At 46.1% G+C, this 17,839-nt stretch overlaps 1 protein-coding gene across 6 annotated transcripts in view; it reads left to right on the top strand.

The window, feature by feature from the left end:
* The first annotated feature begins 2,876 nt into the window (after positions 1-2,876).
* Positions 2,877-17,839, top strand: part of LOC119375490 (tissue factor pathway inhibitor 2) — a 35,712-nt gene continuing 20,749 nt past the window's right edge. For 4 of the 6 annotated variants that reach the window (XR_005180360.2, XR_005180359.2, XR_005180362.1 and 1 more), the window contains exons 1-2: positions 7,917-8,068; positions 15,089-15,274. Coding sequence is in view for 2 of the 6 variants with exons in the window: in XM_037645669.2 (XP_037501597.1) it covers positions 8,014-8,068; positions 15,089-15,274 (241 nt within the window). In the remaining 4 variants the exon portion in view is untranslated. Of the gene's footprint in view, positions 2,995-7,916; positions 8,069-15,088; positions 15,275-17,839 lie in introns of those variants that run through there. The other 2 variants (XR_005180361.2, XM_037645670.2) reach the window with 2 other exon arrangements.

Below are 17,839 nucleotides of genomic sequence, written 5' to 3'. Positions count from 1 at the left end.
ATGAGAGACGCCGTAGTGGAGGGCTCCGGAAATTTCGACCACCTGGGGTTCTTTAACGTGCACCTAAATCTAAGTACACGGGCCTCAAACATTTTCGCCTCCATCGAAAATGCAGCCGCCGCGGCCGGGATTCGATCCCGCGACCTTCGGGTCAGCAGTCGAGCGCCATAACCACTAGACCACTGTGGCGGGGAGCAGCATTTCAAAGTCCGTGCCCAACGAGTGATAGTCATCTACCAGCATCCCCGACAGTTATGTAAAAATTGATTGTTACTACATTCTAGCTTGTTTCTCAGATATGGATTCGTGGGGACTCTGCCGAAATATCTGGAAATCGGAGCCGGGGCCGGAAGAACCTGAATGACCAAACCAGTGTGTGGAGACTACAGCTGTTGGACACGTATCCCAACATGAAGTTGATAAGATGAAGACACAAACTCATTCCATAACATTTATGGAATTGTGTCTTTTTATCGTCTGTTCAGTAATGGAGACGAAGACACCTTGATAAACAACTACATAAACACTCTGAGTGTGGAATTCTATAGAAGTCAGGCGTCAGGGACCTAAGAGGTTTGTGCATTACATGACAGGCGCGAAGCGTCCTCTCTACGCAACCAGGCCAATATACGAGAGGTGGGGCAAACATTTCTTGCTTAAATATAGAGGAAAAATCATCATACTTGTCGAGTGCATTGTCTTTAGAAAAAAAAACATGATGGCATCGTAGGCGGTGATAAAAAGGAATACAAATGCCTGAAAATCAGAGAAACCGAATGTATATAGCTAAAGGCTGATGGGCACTAGTAGACAAATAGTCAAGTCTCAGTTAGAAACATACCACTATTGACAAACCGAAGCCCGCGTGCAGTACATCTCCACAAAAGCGTTCTCATATTTGGAACGTGGTTGACTCATCAAATATTTGCTAAGTATTTGCATCGTAACTTTGAAGCTATTTCAAGACATCTGGTGACACGAAGCCTAGTACAGATATTGTGATTTCCGCCAGAAACGTTTTATCGTTCTTCGCACTAATGAGTTGCTCCCGTTGACAAAGAAAACTTCGCAGTCTTCAAATACGATCACTGCTTTCAGACGTATGTCACTAGTCTGCTCTAACTGGCTTCATCTAGCGAAGGAATGCGCACGCTAATTCAGTGGTTGCTAAGGCCCCCAAGTCATTAAACTTTATGTAGCGAAACCTGAGACATGGGCCGGCTTGTTTGAAATTAATGGCGTATTTGACACACGTTCGCCCTATGCTCGTATACGCATGTGCCGTGTGAAACCCTTGGCAAATTACTCTAAGTGACAAACTTGAAAAAAATCCAGGAGAGAGCAGGAATGTCAGTCCTAAGTCGGTACTTAAGAAATGACTGTTACACCGAAATCGAAAAAATGAATTAGGAGGGGAATTTTACTCATCACGTCGAAGAAAACTACGTTTAAACCCTTCTACCAAATATTTGATGCCAAAGCCGGCATTTGAAAGGAAATGTACCTACAAAGTCCTAAAAATATCTCTTCGCGCAGAGATCATTGTTTTAAGGTTTTAGAATACTGCACAAGATCTAATCTCTATGGCAATCAATTCTTTATTCATTCCATTAGCAAACGGGATCGCTTATCAGGTCAGCAAGTGTGCTGTACCAATGACGATTTTTTTTTTGACATTGTAACACCCCTGCTGCAGCGCCTTCGAGCTAAGCGGGGTAATCAATTAATAATAAAATAAAGAATAAAACTTTGGAACGCATATGTCTTTCTATAATGACATCTTGGTCTGGATAGCCCTCTAGTGGAGGAACAAATTCGCGCAAATAAAATATTTAAACAAATATATATTTTCAAGCGATTATGTGCGGTCGTCCTTTAGAATCTTTAGGTTAGCAGAGCTGATATCAGAATCATGCTGCATGTAGTCGCGAAAAGAAACTAACTGCTAAGCAGGGATCTAGTAGCATGTTTTGAAAGTTCACGATTGGTAGGCCTTCCTCACAGACGGAATTAGCAGTGACGACTTTATCTGGCAAAAAATATAATGCAGTTGTGAAATGTACAAAGCTAGAAAACTTTACATAAACTCTTCCATTTCCGCAAAATATCTTTGTCGTTTTGCATAGATTTCACTCACCGCATTCCAGAAAATGTGTTTGTTTAATTCTATGCTGTTGAGGAGATGTTGGCGCTTTTATAAAGCGCCGGCTACTCTTTTTCACAGATATTAGAATTCGTAAAAATGAGAGCAATTCAAAAATTAGATAAAAATAGCATCTATAGGGTCAGTTCATGTAAGTAAGTCAAGCCATAAAAATTATCACATATTCACGATGTCCGTTCACGTAGCGTCACGAAAAACAACACAAAATACAGTCCAGTCACATAACATTAAAATCCAATAAAATGCGGTGATACGAACAGGGAAAATTTGTTGTTGATTTCAGGGACATTCGCACGAAGCGGGCATATTGCGGAGCCAAGGAAGGTATTGGGTAATAAACGATAGCTGCCTTAATACTCTTGTATATGCCCTTCTATCGAAGCGTCTTCAGAAACAAACTTCCCATAGAAGCTGTGGTCGCTATTACATGCTTTATTGTGCCGGACCCAAACGTGCCGGCCTGAAACGAAGCTCAGTTAAGTTGGCTGTCATGACCTTTAGGCGCCACTAGACTCATCCAATTTTGATGCGCAAAACTCTGACTGTCCTTACGGAGCAACAGTCTCGTGTAAATTGACTACGATGGAGATTCAGATCTGGCATCCTCGTTAACGCCTAAACATTTGCGTCGCTAAAAATGAGAAACTAGAGAATGGAGCTTCTGTGCACCAATCTCTTACAGAACTATTGTTTGCAATGCTGCACATGAAATCGCATGTGCGGTGAATAGGACAGCGAAGCACCGACTGGGGGACGAAGAAAACACCGTCGCTTTAGAACATCTGGTCCACTTTCAGCAATTCTGTTCGCCTGTATGTTTTAAGTTCCAGGTGAGTTCGCATCATTTTCGTGCTGAAGCACTGAGAAACTTCTAAGGAACCTTTGTGCGTTTTAAACTAGATTGCGTATGTTGCTCCTGTCAAAAGAATACTCTCCTTGATTTGAAATGGTGTCTTTATTTGTACAATTCTGATTGTTAACATGCATGTCCTTAACACCGCACTTTATTACGCATACTGAAAAACTCCAATTACGAATTGCCGCTGAAATGCGTAGCATAATACGAATAGCAAGGCACAACGACACAAGTCGGTATGGCTCAGTTCCTCAAAACAACGTAATAATTTTGATCAAATAAGCGTGAAATGCTCGTAAACAGGCGTTGAAAAACCTGACGATAACGGACGCTGGCTTTTAAGCTGGCCCACAGCTTCCTTCCTCTCCTTATAGCTTTACTACTTATAGTATTTGTATTGTATAGCTGCGTAACCGGGGCACCCAGCCATGCGGGAGAATTGCCGAAGAATTCGCAAAAACCAAGTCGTACGTATTAGAATATGGTACTTACGCCATACATCTGGTCTATTATCTTAAACGAAATTACAATACATATATCAAGGTCACGAAATTTCAGGTGGTGGGGGTCCCAAAGCAAAAAACTGTGGGTAGACTTCCCATTAGCATCAGATTAAGCAAACTTAGGGAGCACTGGTATGAACTAAAAATAATTGTTGGGGTTTTACGTTCCAAATCCGCGTATTGATTTGAGGGACGCCGCAGTGGAGGGTTCCGGATACCTCAACCAAGTGGGGTTCATTATCGTGTGCCTAAATTTAAGTACATGTGCCTCTAACATTTCGCCTTCATCGAAATATGGCCACCGCGGCCGCGATTCGATCCCGCGACCTTCGGGCCAACAGGTGTGCACCATAACCACTATACCGCCGTGGCGGGTTCACAGGAATGAAGTTACGAAATAGTGTATGTGAATTTAAAAAGAAACACATGGAAAAGAACATTGTAGGGTTATAAGAAGTGATTGATTTATAATGATACTAATTCTATCAAGTGGCTGCTGTGTTTTTTAACAGGCTCTGCGAAAATATTCTTGCATGATTTTTAATGGCGGAAACAGTGCATAGTGCGATAAATCCTGAAGGGCTTTGAGAAGAAGGGGGAAAAAGCGACGTCCTTGTTTTGGCTGTGGTGTAATTTAATGCTCAGTCAGTGTTATCGTTTCCACGTACGATTTTGGTGGATGTGCTGGGTAGCGATGCAGTACCTCTCACTCTGGCGTTGAGCAGCTGAAGGACAATCTCTCAGAAGGTAGGCCATGTTGCGAAAGCAACTTACATGCCTGACCAGGGACGTCCTGAGGTAGCTATCGATTCATTGAGTCCAGCCACTAATAAGATAATGAGATAAAGCAAATGAGTAGACATAAAACTTGACAAAAAGATGATACAAGGTGCCTACCTCGTCAACAGATCGGGGCTCTCAATGTGATGAGTATGCTGCTGTCCAGACCCAGCACATGGCAAAGCCTCTTTCTGTGTTCCTAGACCCCTAGACTGCTTCTAATGCGCCTTCGTTCAAGTTATTCATTTCTAACGGCAATTGTGTATCACAAACGTTCAAATTTCAATGCCGGAAGCTTGTACTGTCTCAAAGCTAAAGTAGCATTACCACTTTACTGCATCCCTAACACTGAAATGACAAAATGCTGCTGTTATAACCAGCGGACGCGCCACTCCTTGTTTCTCTGCGCAAGTGTCATATTTCTTCAGGCTAGGTATAGCACTTGCTTAGCAAACGACATATGCGTGAGTCATCACTGAAATGGCCAGGCTTCCTCAGAGAATAGCATGTTGACTTATGCAAAGGGAGTAATAACTACCAGGCGTCACACAACGCGGATCCAGTAACGAGGTGTCACGCGATGCGAATTGCGCAACAAGTAGGTTGCTAAATGCTTCCAACCCACTACAAGGCCCTCTGCCATAATTGTTAATCGTCATCAGGCACAACATCAACAAAGTACACATAATGGCTTACAGGTGTTTGGCGGATACCACGATTCTCCGCGGAATGACGAATATAATAGTTGCTGCTTCTCTACTTCACAAAAAAATTGGGGGACGCTTAAGCTTCGCCTTTAAGAGTTGAACGCGATAGCGGTATTCTGTTCCTAGTGCGCAGTTCCAACACTACAAGTGTTTAACAGAATGCGCGCACTAAGGTGTGTGCCTTAGGTAATGGGTAGCATGCTTTAAACCAGGAGCTATTATGCGCGAGAACCTTTTTCGAAGCTGCGATGCACCCACTACGTGGTCTTAAGGGAATACGCGCAGTAATGTGTGTGCCTTTTGTAATGGGTGGCTGTCTTTAAACCACCAAGTCGTTATGATATTCACATGGTGTGACGACCAATGGCAATGTACGCTTGTACCACGCAATATTACTCCGATATTACATCTCGTACTGTGACACCTGTACACAGGACGCGTATTTTTGGGAAGCATGAAAGTTACTTTCAGTGCAGCTCCAAGCGATGGCAGCATGCTTTAAACCAGGAGCTATTATGCGCGAGAACCTTTTTCGAAGCTGCGATGCACCCACTACGTGGTCTTAAGGGAATACGCGCAGTAATGTGTGTGCCTTTTGTAATGGGTGGTTATGATATTCACATGGTGACGACCAATGGCAATGTACGCTTGTACCACGCAATATTACTCCGATATTACATCTCGTACTGGACACCTGTACACAGGACGCGTATTTTTGGGAAGCATGAAAGTTACTTTCAGTGCAGCTCCAAGCAATGGCAGCATGCTTTAAACCAGGAGCTATTATGTGCGAGAACCTTTTTCGAAGCTGCGATGCACCCACTACGTGGTCTTAAGGGAATACGCGCAGTAATGTGTGTGCCTTTTGTAATGGGTGGCTGTCTTTAACACCAAGTCGTTATGATATTCACATGGTGTGACGACCAATGGCAATGTACGCTTGTACCACGCAATATTACTCCGATATTACATCTCGTACTGTGACACCTGTACACAGGACGCGCATTTTTGGGAAGCATGAAAGTTACTTTCAGTGCAGCTCCAAGCAATGGCAGCATGCTTTAAACCAGGAGCTATTATGCGCGAGAACATTTTTCGAAGCTGCGATGCACCCACTACGTGGTCTTAAGGGAATACGCGCAGTAATGTGTGTGCCTTTTGTAATGGGTGGGAGTAAAAATACTTTCAAATACTGATCATTACGTGGACTCTATGTACGCTGTCAGAATTTCCCTACTCCTGTCTATAAGTTCCTATTTTTTTAACGACAAGGAAAGGCAGAGCTACTCGAAATAGAAAACTGAGCTGTTTAGCACCCTTAATACAAAGCATCAAACATAAACTAGCACGGCCATGTAGCTATAAATATTAATACCTGGGATTTTACGCGCCAAAACCACATGATTATCAGGCACGCCGTAGTGGAAGGCTCCGGAAATTTCGACTATCTCATAATTTTTAACGTGCACAGACATCGTACAGTACACGGCCCTCTAGCATTTAGCTTCCATCGATATGCGACCGCCACAACCGGGGTCGAACCTGCGACCTTCGGATCAGCGGCCGAACACCTTAACGACCTCACCACCGAGATGGACATGTTGCTTTAAGGTCTTCGCCGGCAGAACTCTTTGAATTACAAACAGAGGAACGCCTAATGTTTCGTGGATACTGGTCTGTAGATATTGTATAATACTCCTAAGAACGTAAAGGTACAACCCACCCGATACGGCATGCGAAAGTATGGGTGACTGGGCGAGAGACCAAAAGCCTTCAGTGCTCAAAGAAACCGGTTAGGAATCCGAGCCCTGATATTCTCAAGTGATCTGACTTACCCAAACACAAATCTGCATAACGTGGACTACTATTTCATTTATCATTTCATTCATTGTACCCTCACGGAAGTGGTATCAAGCACTAATACGAGTAAACATCGGAAAACAAAGAAAAACAACAAAAAACTTGTGGTAAACTAATTAGTTACAGTTAGTTAAAGTGGTCCGAAAACGTTGATGATCGGTATAACTGCAATGAGAGCAGGAAGGTGATTCCGATCCTCACAAGTCCCAGGAAAAATGAGTTATGGAAAGTAGAAGTCCTATGAGAAGGAACGTCAACCTCCTGTCGGTGAATAATGCGTGACGATACATACGGGAGAGCAGAGACGGAGTCATCTTGTAATGAACGATGATGAAATATGCGATGGAAAAGACACAAACGGTAAATTTGACGAACGGTAAATAGTAAAATAGTGACAAACGGTAAATAGTGATGATAGTTAAAGGCTCGCCTTCATACAGTATTAGTAACACTCGCGATTCACGCCAAATTAGACATAATAAAGGGTGTCGAATCATTCAGAAATCATTTCAAGTGAGTTTAATTAGGTTATCATGCGACGGGTCTCAAACTCAGTCGGCGTATTCAAGCTTCGAACGAACTCTTTCCCTGTTGACCCCTCCCCCGTTTCGGACCTTGCTGTCCTTGCCGAACTGAGAGCATTTCTGAGAGCATTCTGAGAGCAAAAAATTTCTGAGGGCATTCGTGCTTTTGTTTTGTTTTTATTGGTATTTATTAGCTGGTAGGCAGTCTTTTTTTTTTCCTGAGTAATTAACAATAAACTTCATTCTGCTAATTTGACATTGTATGCGCGTCAGTTACTTTTCGGCAGGAAAACTCACTTTTTAGAAAAAGAAGCAAAATATTCAATACTAACTTTAAAAAAATAACCATTCTACGGAAAATGCTTCTCAAGATATCAAAACGGTTAGGTATAAAGGAAATATGAAGCTGCAGACACACCGAGATCGTTTCGTACGCACAGCTGGAACGTTCGTGCGTATTCTAGCGCCTGTGCTATTTTTAAAGAACAAACAAAGCACAGTCACTTCTGGAGCAACTCGAATAGCGAAAGCTTACATTATTAACGCTGGACAATGCGCTGCTATACCTTTCGGGCAGCAAGTAAGCTGTACCGGCTTGCTCAATTTCTAGAAACACGCCATGAAACTACTGACCTGCCTTATAGTTCTGTTGTCCTGCGCCCATTACACACTTGGTAGGTCCACACTTTGCTTTCGGAGTTTCTTTTGAAACAAGAAGGGAACACATATCGGCGTTCCAGAAAGCATGCGCTTGTTGTTATGTACAGAAAACGTGTGCCTATTTTGTACCCGCAACTTATTGCGACATATCTTGGAGTATATCTTGTTTTGTTGTATTATATATTACTTAGTGCACTGCGCGATATTTTCGCTGATTTAAAATGGCTGCCTCAGGTTCATAAGTGGTAGCCGCTAGAAGTGTCTACGTGGATCGTTTATTAGACCATGCACGTAAATATAACGGTACATATTACAGCGAAAGCTGTTATCAGATCCCAACGGCAGCAGGGTAGTTGTCCGCCGCCGCCAGTGTCCGTAACAACTACCGCGCGAAATAAAAAACAATGAAATAAAGAAAAATATCCAGGATCGGATGATATTTGAACCAGGGCCCCTTGAGTGACGGTCAAGTATTCTACAACACTTCCAGAGCCACGCTGGTGCTTCAAACTCATTCGCAAAAAGACTCTATACAGGCGTCATGTCGGGCAACGATTTTTTTAACATGCGTAAGATAGCGTGGCAGAAGAGTAAAATAACAACCAGGCATCACACAATGCTAATTGCACAACGTGTGCGTGCTTTAATGTTTCCACCCACTACAATGTGCTCAACCATAATTTTTCATCGTCATCAGCGCGCTCGTGATCGGGCCGGCAGGCTAGACCTGTCCGTCCCGTCCTGGGATTAGCCGAGTGCGCGTTTTATCGCGTTTTGCTGGACCAAATAAAAGTTTACTCATTCACTCAGTCAAATCAACCACATGCCGCATCAACAAAGTGCACATAATGCCTTCCAAATGTGCATTGGTTACTTCGCTTATCCGCAGAAAGGCGAATAATGGCATAGTGGGTGCTTCTCTACTTCACAAAAATTATGATTTGATGAGTAGCCGATACCTTGCATGTGTACTTGTATTATTTTCCCCAAGAGCGTTTAGAACGGGCTCTAGAAAGGCCGCTCTTCCAGCTTTCGCTTTGACTGTGCTGCGCGCTCCACGCAGACCTGGCGTTTCTTTTGCTAATGTGATGCTATGTTCTAAAAATTCTGTCGAAGGTTTTGGGATGCCCCTCATGATTTCTCCATAGTCGCAAAGTATCCCGAATCCCAGTCAATTGGCTTATTAGGTTTAGAAACATCATAAATACTATTCATTTATTCATTTAGTCCTTTTTTACTTAGTGAATTATTCAAGTACTTCACCCGTAGGATTTGCACATCACTTACGACAAAGGCATTTTAAATGCCTAAACGGGAAATACAATTGATACAATGATAATAACGAAACATGAACTATCTGCAAAAGTACACGAGAAGCATAGAACAGTAAAAAAATGCAATCAGACTGAAGTAAGTGTAACAGTACATATTCAGTATACAACACTCGCATACGTTGTTATTAGCCCTTACCAGCTAGTTTCACCGATGTGCTGGCTGCTGACTTGGTACCCTGCCCAATTATACCGTAAAGCAAGAAACACCAATCGAATGCCTTAGCTAAACAAATATGCGATAAAAAAGCCCCAGTTTTGCTGCAAATGTGAAGCAATGAATGCCATAGCAACAAATTGGAATGGTATACGAAGTAAGACTGACCGCTACTCCTTTAAGGATCCGATCTGGCGTAACTGTACAAAACATTGGCGTAAAAGGATACAGCTTCTACCAACGTTACTAGAACAAACTCAGTTTAAAAGCTCCGCCGGAGAGGCGGTCCGCGTGGCGGTCGTGAGAACTAGTGGCGCTGCAGTCACGTCTAGCTCCCGCGGCTGGCGCTTGTTGTGATCGGCGCCGCCGATGTACGAGCGCACGTGGGTTGCAGCCAACGTAAAAAATCACAGCATATCCACGGAGTGAATGATGATGAGTGGGCGAAGCTGCGGAGGTTCATTGGTAAACCGTGAATCTTCCGTGAATTCTGCCCAGTACATCATCACCGACGTGAGATCGGGCGCGTTTATACTAAAGGTTCGATGAGTTATGACGACTTGCAGCTCACTTTAATTTTACATGTACGCTGTGAATTTTCATTGTTTAGAAAACCATTGCTTTATAAAACATCTGCCGTCTTTCATTAAGCAGCTGGCGTCTTTTCGTTTTGCTTTAGAAACATCTGGCGTTCCTTCGTTTTGCTTTTACAAAACATCTGGCGTCTTTCGTTGGTTTATTTCATCAATCAACGGCGTTTTGAACAAAATTTTTATTGTTTAATGACGCACAGGAGAAATCTCACCAGGCACTACCTTGGAGGTAAAAGAATGGCTGCTAATGGGAATGAGATACAGAAGAAGTCGGCTTTTAGCTAACGCTGCGAATTTTTTATTGTTCAACAACGCACAGGAAAAATCTCCCACCGGCACCGCCTTGGAGGTCAAAGCATAAGACTAGTTACGCACTACGACTACGACTACGAGGGACGAACGGGTGCCGCCTTAAGGACCTTCGCCCCTAAAACGTTGGTTGCAGCGTCGTCTGCGCTTTGTTAGCTCGTCATTTTTGCGACTGTTCTTGACCAGGCTTAGCGTCTTGTACGAAGACACGTGCATGATGTACGAAGCGTAACGAGGGCGAACAGATTCACAGTGCGGTATGCCGACTTGCTTTGCGCCGGGCTGCAAGAGCGGCTTCCGCAACGACGACTCCGCTTCACGACACTTTCCTCGGACCTCTAAAAGACCCTACGCCATTCAAGCTTTGCATCGCAAATATAGAAATCTTACTGCGAAATGCGAGGTCTGTGACGTTCATTTTGAGAGTGACGACATTGTAAAGCACTATCGTCGTGTCGTTGCGGGACAAGTTTTGATCCCACGTGGAAATTGAGAACTCGCGCCAGGTGCCGTGCCGCGCTTGTTCCCAGCACTTCCACCCCACATTTCAAAGCCAAAATGTTCGGGGTTTAGGCGCAAATCCTCCCCCCCCCCCCAAAACGCACGGCGTCCCGCGAAAGTCCAGTGCCCAATTTGGGGGAGCCGCCAGAAATAGAACAGCAAAACGAAAGGCAGGCGATTACCTACATACGCTACCAAGACTGAGAATTGCACCACACTGACATTCGATCAGTTGTCAGATGTCGCTATGCCTTCAAAGCAGTGGATTTTTAAGAGATTTTACTACGAGGTATTGAACAAGATGTGCGGAATATTTTACACTGGCCGGCTCGGGAACGGGCTGCTCAGCGCAAAAATTTGACACGGTACACATAGAAAAGTCGACACGCGCTGCTCCTCGTCTTTTCTATGTGTACCGTGTCAAATTTTTTGTGCTGAGCAGTTTAATAATGGAATACCAACTAGCCCAATCCCACACTTTGCTCCGGGAACGGAGACTTACTTGTGCAAAGGATAATTGTAGTTGACGAGCAGTTTAACTGCGTAGTGAACGGCTACAGCACGAAACGCAAACGGCTGTCGTACAGTGTAAGAAGTGCTGCGGGCATGGAACATCTGCTCCGTGAAGTTGAAAACCTGAAGTTGAACACTGACGACTCTTCTAGCGACAGAGTACGCGCGAGTAACTGCTCGGTGCTCACATCACGGCCAATCTGTTCGAATTGTTTAGGGCACCGTAGAAGGATGCGACGTAGAAATATGAGACACCGAAAATACAACTATCCGCTGAAAAAATTGCTCAGAGACGACATCTATTCGATGTAATTGCACACTGAGATTTCATTTACCGAGTTCTCGTAAAATTTTCCGATTTTGGGTCAGTATTTCTTTAACCGTCGCGAAAACGTGTCTTGTAAACATTGCAAAGCATTGGTGATATTTTTCGATAAAGTTTTTTTTTTTGACTAAATTGTAGAAACATGAGTACTGTTTTTCAAGAACCTTTTTGGTATCTCGAATAAGTACGCTTCTTTGTACACTATAAAGGCTTTTACAAACATGTTGGGTTGTTCTTGGTCCAGATAAGACGGCAGCGGCTAAAATTGTGGTGGTAGTTATAAAATTACGCTGAAAACCTTCATTCGCTTAAAAACTTCTATGCTTGGAAGTTAAGCGCAATGTAGACAGCTGAAATATTGTCACAGAGTCGTGACGTCGACGAAGGCAGCAGTCAGCAGGTCCGAGGTGAAACTCTTTATTTGGCCGAACTTGTGGCCGGGAAACTGAAAGTCAAACTACAGCAATACACTGATAGCGGCGAACAGAGCATCGACCGTCGATCAACTGACAAGCGGTCAAGCGCGTCGTCCTTTATACAGGCGCTATCGAACTTTCCAGCGATATCGCTGGTGGCGGCGTTATCTCTCGACAAAGCTGGAACATTCGCGTGCAGCGCGCAATCCTACCAAAACGATCTACTACAATCGCGAAGCTGCTCGAACACTGCTACGCGGACAGCGTCGAGCGTTGATAACCGTCCTTGCTGGTCAAACCCGAATACATCAAAATAAAACAAGAAGTGGGCGTGGAAATATAGACCGAACATCGATTCATAGCCAATCAATGAACAACGCACGCGGGCCAATGCATACAGACGACCTTATGCATATCCACCGAACTAGTACAATAACAAAGTTGCCGCGCAGTTGCCGCGAGCAACTGCGCGGCGGACCGCAGCGTTATGCCGTGGCAGCAGACGACGCGCCGATAGTGGCGCAAGACGGAACTGCAGCGCCGCTAGTTCTCGCAACCGCCGTTCGGACCATCCTCCTCAGCTGGCGGAGATACGGAGCTTTGAAACTGAGTTTGTTCTAGTAACGTTGGCTTCTACAACGAGCGAAGCGGTTTTCTTGCTGTCTGTTGTTTCAACGCGAAGTAAGCGGTGAGCACTGCGCGTACAAAGGTATGAGCCATCTAATGATCTCTACCGAGATACCGCGCGCGACCGCGCCCTTTTATAAAAGTTGGCAGTTGCTGCCCGAGCAATGCAGCTAGCCCCTCTACCGGCACCCTTTCATGCTCCTTCACACGATGGAATCGGCCGGCGTGTTTTATCGCAGCTTCAGCCACACCCGTCTGCAACCTTCGCAAATGAGCCGCGTCTTCGTCGGTGGCGGTTGGTAGCATTGCGCCGAGCTTCCTTGCCGGGCTCCTTCCGTAGACCAGCTTGTACGTCGTCATTTGCGTCATTTATTGCATGGCCGTGTTGTATCAAAGGTCACATACGGAAGGATGGCGTCCGACGTCTTGTGTTCGTCGTCGACGTACTACGTGGCCAGCATATCGGCGATGGTCTTGCTTAGCCGCTCGGTGAGGCCATTGGTCTGTGGGTGGTACGCTGTGGTCCGGCGGTGGCTTGTTTGGCTGTATCTCAGTATCGCCTGAGTTAGGTCAGCAGTAAACGCCGTACGTCTGTTGGTGATGAGGACCTCTGGGGCGCCATGACGCAGGATGGTGTTCTCAACGAAGAACTTCGCTACCTAGGCGGCACTGCCTCTTGGCAGGGCCCTTTTCACGGCGCAGCGGGTGACGTAGTCGGTAGCTACGACTATCTGTTTCCGGTATTGGACGTTGGGAACGGCACCAGTAAGTCCAACCTGATTTGCTGGAACGGCCGTCGAGGTGGCTCGATAGGCTGCGTTGGTTCAGGTGCTCCCAAAATTTGCTGGATTTCCTGGCGTACGACGTGGGCGATAGGGTTCGCTTGACGCTGGGCGGAGGGCAACAGTTTACGCAGCTCCTCCCGCACGATCGCTCTGATGGTGTCACGCCGGTCATCAGATTGCAGCGCCTGAACCTCCTCATACATCGTTGTAGGAATGCGGCCGGTTATACTGCCTCGTACGCATTTCCAGCACCTTCTCGATCGCTGTTGCTTCCGTCAGGAATTCCTGGACAGTCTTGGGTGGGTTACGCATCAGCCCAGCGAACAGTTCTTCCTTGACTCCTCGCATGAGAAAGCGGACTTTCTTCTCCTCGAACATGTTGGGGTCAGCGTGGCGAAACAGTCGGTTCATTTCTTCCGTGAAGATGGCCACGTTTTCGTTCGGGTGCTGCGCCCGTGTATCCAACAAGGCCGTGGCGCTTTCTTTTCGGACGACGCTCGTGAACGTCGCCAAAACATTGCCGCGGAAGAGGTCCCAGGTACGGAGTGCGGACTCCTGATTCTCGTACAAGGTCCTTGCTGCGTCTTCCAGGTAAAAGTACACGTGGCGCAGCTTGTCGTCGGAGTTCCAGTTGTTAAATGTCGAGACCCTTTCAAACGTCTCCAGCCAGGTCTCGGGGTCTTCACATGGTGAACCACGTAATTTCGGCGGCTCCTTGGACGGCTGCATCACTATAGTTGAAGGGGACACTGCGGCCGTCATTGTGTTTGTTGTCTTCATCGCCGTGGCTTTTGGCTTGTCCGGTAGGGGTCAGTATTGGGGGGGGGGGGGTAGTCCTTTCAGTCTGCGGCTGGCTCGACTGTCGCTGATGGTGTCGGTGTTTTCTTCGCGACGTGGGCTGGGTTCACGGCTTGGCGAGGGCGTCCGGTACATGAACGAGCAGCACCTCCACCAGGTGTCACGTGGTCGTGACGTCGACGAAGAGGGCAGTCGACGTGTTCAAGATGAAACTGTTTATTTGGCCGAACTTGTGGCCGGGAAATAAAAACAGCTATCAGTGTGCAGCAATACACGCTGTACACTGATAGCGGCGAACAGAGCGTCGGCCGTCGATAAACTGCTCAGCGCTAATGCGCGTCGGCATTTATGCATGCGACATCGAACATTCCAGCCTTATCGCTGGTGACCGCGTTAATTTCAGAAAAGACTCGGCTGTTCGCGTTTCCGCGCACAAGTCTAATCGATCATCCTAATGTTCTCTGGAAAGTTCTCAGGCATTCTGGTGCGGTTTGCGCAATGCACTAGTAACGAGTGTAAGGGGGCGTAAACATAAAGCATAGAAAGAAAGGAGCGCATGTGGCAATATTATCTAGGCTGCAAATATCAATCGTGCATTTACTGCAATGTATGTAATTTGAAGTGTGTATCACCCTTGAAATTGTTTCAAGCACTTTTTCCTGCATTCTGTATGCTGCAGGTATCAAATACATCATCCTAAAGCACTGCCTGACACCACAAGCTGTCCGCACATGCAGAGAACACGCACAATCTTGGGGTATTGATGCTGTAACAAGGGTGTGCAAGTTATTCACTTCCGACGCTTGCAGTTCAACAAATCATAGCACGTTTGTTTCAGAGGCAGCCTGTCAGCGTATATGCTTACGTGAGTACTGCGGTACCGGCTCTTTTTCATACTCTATAAAATTACTGATAGTTTTACCGAAAGTGCGAAGCACTTACTAGCAGCGACAGCAGTGTTTAGGGCGCCACCTGCACTCCTCAGGTAGGATTCAAATCATACGCAGGTGCGACATGTTGGCGTCACATAGCCCGCAAACCGAATCATGCTCCGTAAAAGCAAAGGCGCTTCTTTGGTAGGGGTTCCTGAACCACTTTTCCAAATAATCATCGAATGACCTCCGTATCCGAGTTTATTGCCGCAAAAATTTGCCGACTTCGCAAAGAACGAGCGGCGTTGCAAAAGTTTGCCGCGCACTTTAAGCACTTTCTTCGGTCGTCCCGTCAAGCACGCTTGAAGCTACACAGGGAGGGATGTTGGCCCGAGGGAAAGAAGTTAGGTCAGCGCGCGCCATGGGCTTGAGCAAGCGTGAAGAAACGGTATCGCTCTTTCCCGTTGTGATTCCTGTGGGTGCTAGTGTGGTGTCTACGTGGAGGGGAAAAATAGCAGGGAGCGCGCCTAGAGTCCACAAGCCAATCTCCTCCGACGCCACTCCTCCCTCATGCTCCATGCTCTGGTCACAATTCCCAGCATGCCCCTGTTTGATTTTTTTAATGGCTAGCATGGAAGAAAAATGGCTGGGCTTCAAGATTGTCACGTGACGCTCCCTCCTAGTTTTTTTTGATGGGTCACTATATTCGCACCTAAAACGAAATCCTGGGGGTGCTGCAAAGTTAGGCGACATTGGCAAAGATGGCGGCGGCAAGGAGGTCCATGTGCGGATTGTTGCTGCGGGAAATACCGTGTTTCCCAGATTGCGGTGTGAAAACGTTGTGTTTTGTCGAAGGTGAGAGCGTACTTGGTGCCGAGTACCTCATTTTGATTGTCGCAAAGGGCAACGTTGATGATAAAATAAATATTGTTGCGCTGTTCGTGTAAACGTCTGCCGTGAATTCGGAGCCACAAGAAATCCCAGTGCAGCTGTGAAGTGTTTTTGTTGAGCCTGTGATCTCCGATGGCCAATCCTCCTGCACTGCTGGCTTTTTAGCGAAGTGCAAACGCCTATGAGCCATTCTCATTTGTACTGCTATGTAAGTGCTGCTGCGCTGTCACGGGCCACGTCAATGAGCAAGACAGGCAAATTGTTCGGCACTGTTTGGGAGGTAGGTGGGCTAATGCACTCGGTAGTTACCGCTGGGCATCTTTTATCAAATGCTGATTGCCTAGAGCATCACGGCGACACGTCAGCATTTTGCAACGACTTTGTCAGCCGGTTACGTCGTCACGTCCTTGTATAAATGTGTTCAAATCCAAAGAACGAGGTGGTGATGGTAAACCGAGCGAAATAGCGTTTCGTGTACAAGAAGAGGTGGAGAGAAACAATGACTATTAACTACTGACGAAGTGATCGCAGGAACCTTGTTCACCATTTGTTGCAATGCGCAGAGCCTTATTGATTTGTCTGTTTGTGCGTGTGAGCGTCAGCTGATCCGCATACGTGAGCGGAATTGTGGTGCCCGCAAATTCTTCTGCGTACCTGCTGTTACAGCAGTGTATCGTTGTAGGTAGGTGTAAATTGGCCCTTTCCGGTTGCCTGAACCGTATTGAGACGTGAGGCAAGCTATACCAAAGTTTCTACATTAGGCTGGGCTATACAACTTAGGCGTGCCCACAAATCAAGAAAATCGAGTGCGCAGCAGCTAAAGAGCAAGGCTCAAAGCTACTATACGTCATAATATAGCAAGCATCTCGGGCCTGCCTTGACGCCACGCATCAAGCACGCTGACATCAACACTACGAAGATTTCGATTTCGCTCGCCGCTCTGGCACAGTGGTTACGGTGCTCGGATGCTGACGCGAAAGAGGCGGTGTCGACCCCAGCTGTGGCAGTCGCATTTTGAGGGAATGAAATGCTAGATGCATGCGCACTGTGCAATTTCAGAACCCCAGCTGGTCGAGATTATCCGGAGCCCTCCGCTACGGCGTCTCTCGCAGCTTGTATCGCTTCGTGACGTTCCCACGAAAAGATACCGAATAATTCGAGCTATGTTATCCTTAGGATTTGTTGATGCTGTTCGAAGAGTGTAACAAACTTTTTATAGCACAGTGGTGTAATACTTGTTGCTGAAGTGCCGAGTACAAACAGCCATCGTCGGAGTAACTTTGCTGGTGCGCAGGTTCCTTATTTACGCCGTTCTTCACGGTTCACTCAAAATAACGGAAACTCGTGAAAAAATATGCCAGCCTTTCCGCCTCACTGATGTGCATATCGAAACGCGGGCAAACTGCTTCGCAACGCATTTTTTTTTATTTGCTGACGACGAATACATCCGCAAGAACCGCTACCGCACGTACGAAAGTGAATATCACCCGCTAGATTCACCTCAATAGCCTGTTTCGCGCTCTCTCCGCTAGGTGGCGTATTGACTCAAATTATTCGCGAATAGTATTAGCAGATTATGGAGAGCGGTGTCGGAACGTGGCGGCATCCCGTGGCAAGAAGCATATCTGATTCAAACGCCGCTCTTGATTTATGTCGGCTGTTGGCCA

This window comes from Rhipicephalus sanguineus, chromosome 11, assembly GCF_013339695.2.
Source record: "Rhipicephalus sanguineus isolate Rsan-2018 chromosome 11, BIME_Rsan_1.4, whole genome shotgun sequence".
Classification (NCBI taxonomy): domain Eukaryota; kingdom Metazoa; phylum Arthropoda; class Arachnida; order Ixodida; family Ixodidae; genus Rhipicephalus; species Rhipicephalus sanguineus.
The sequence above is the reverse complement of the archived record's forward strand: the minus strand, read 5'-3'. Positions and strand labels throughout refer to the sequence as shown.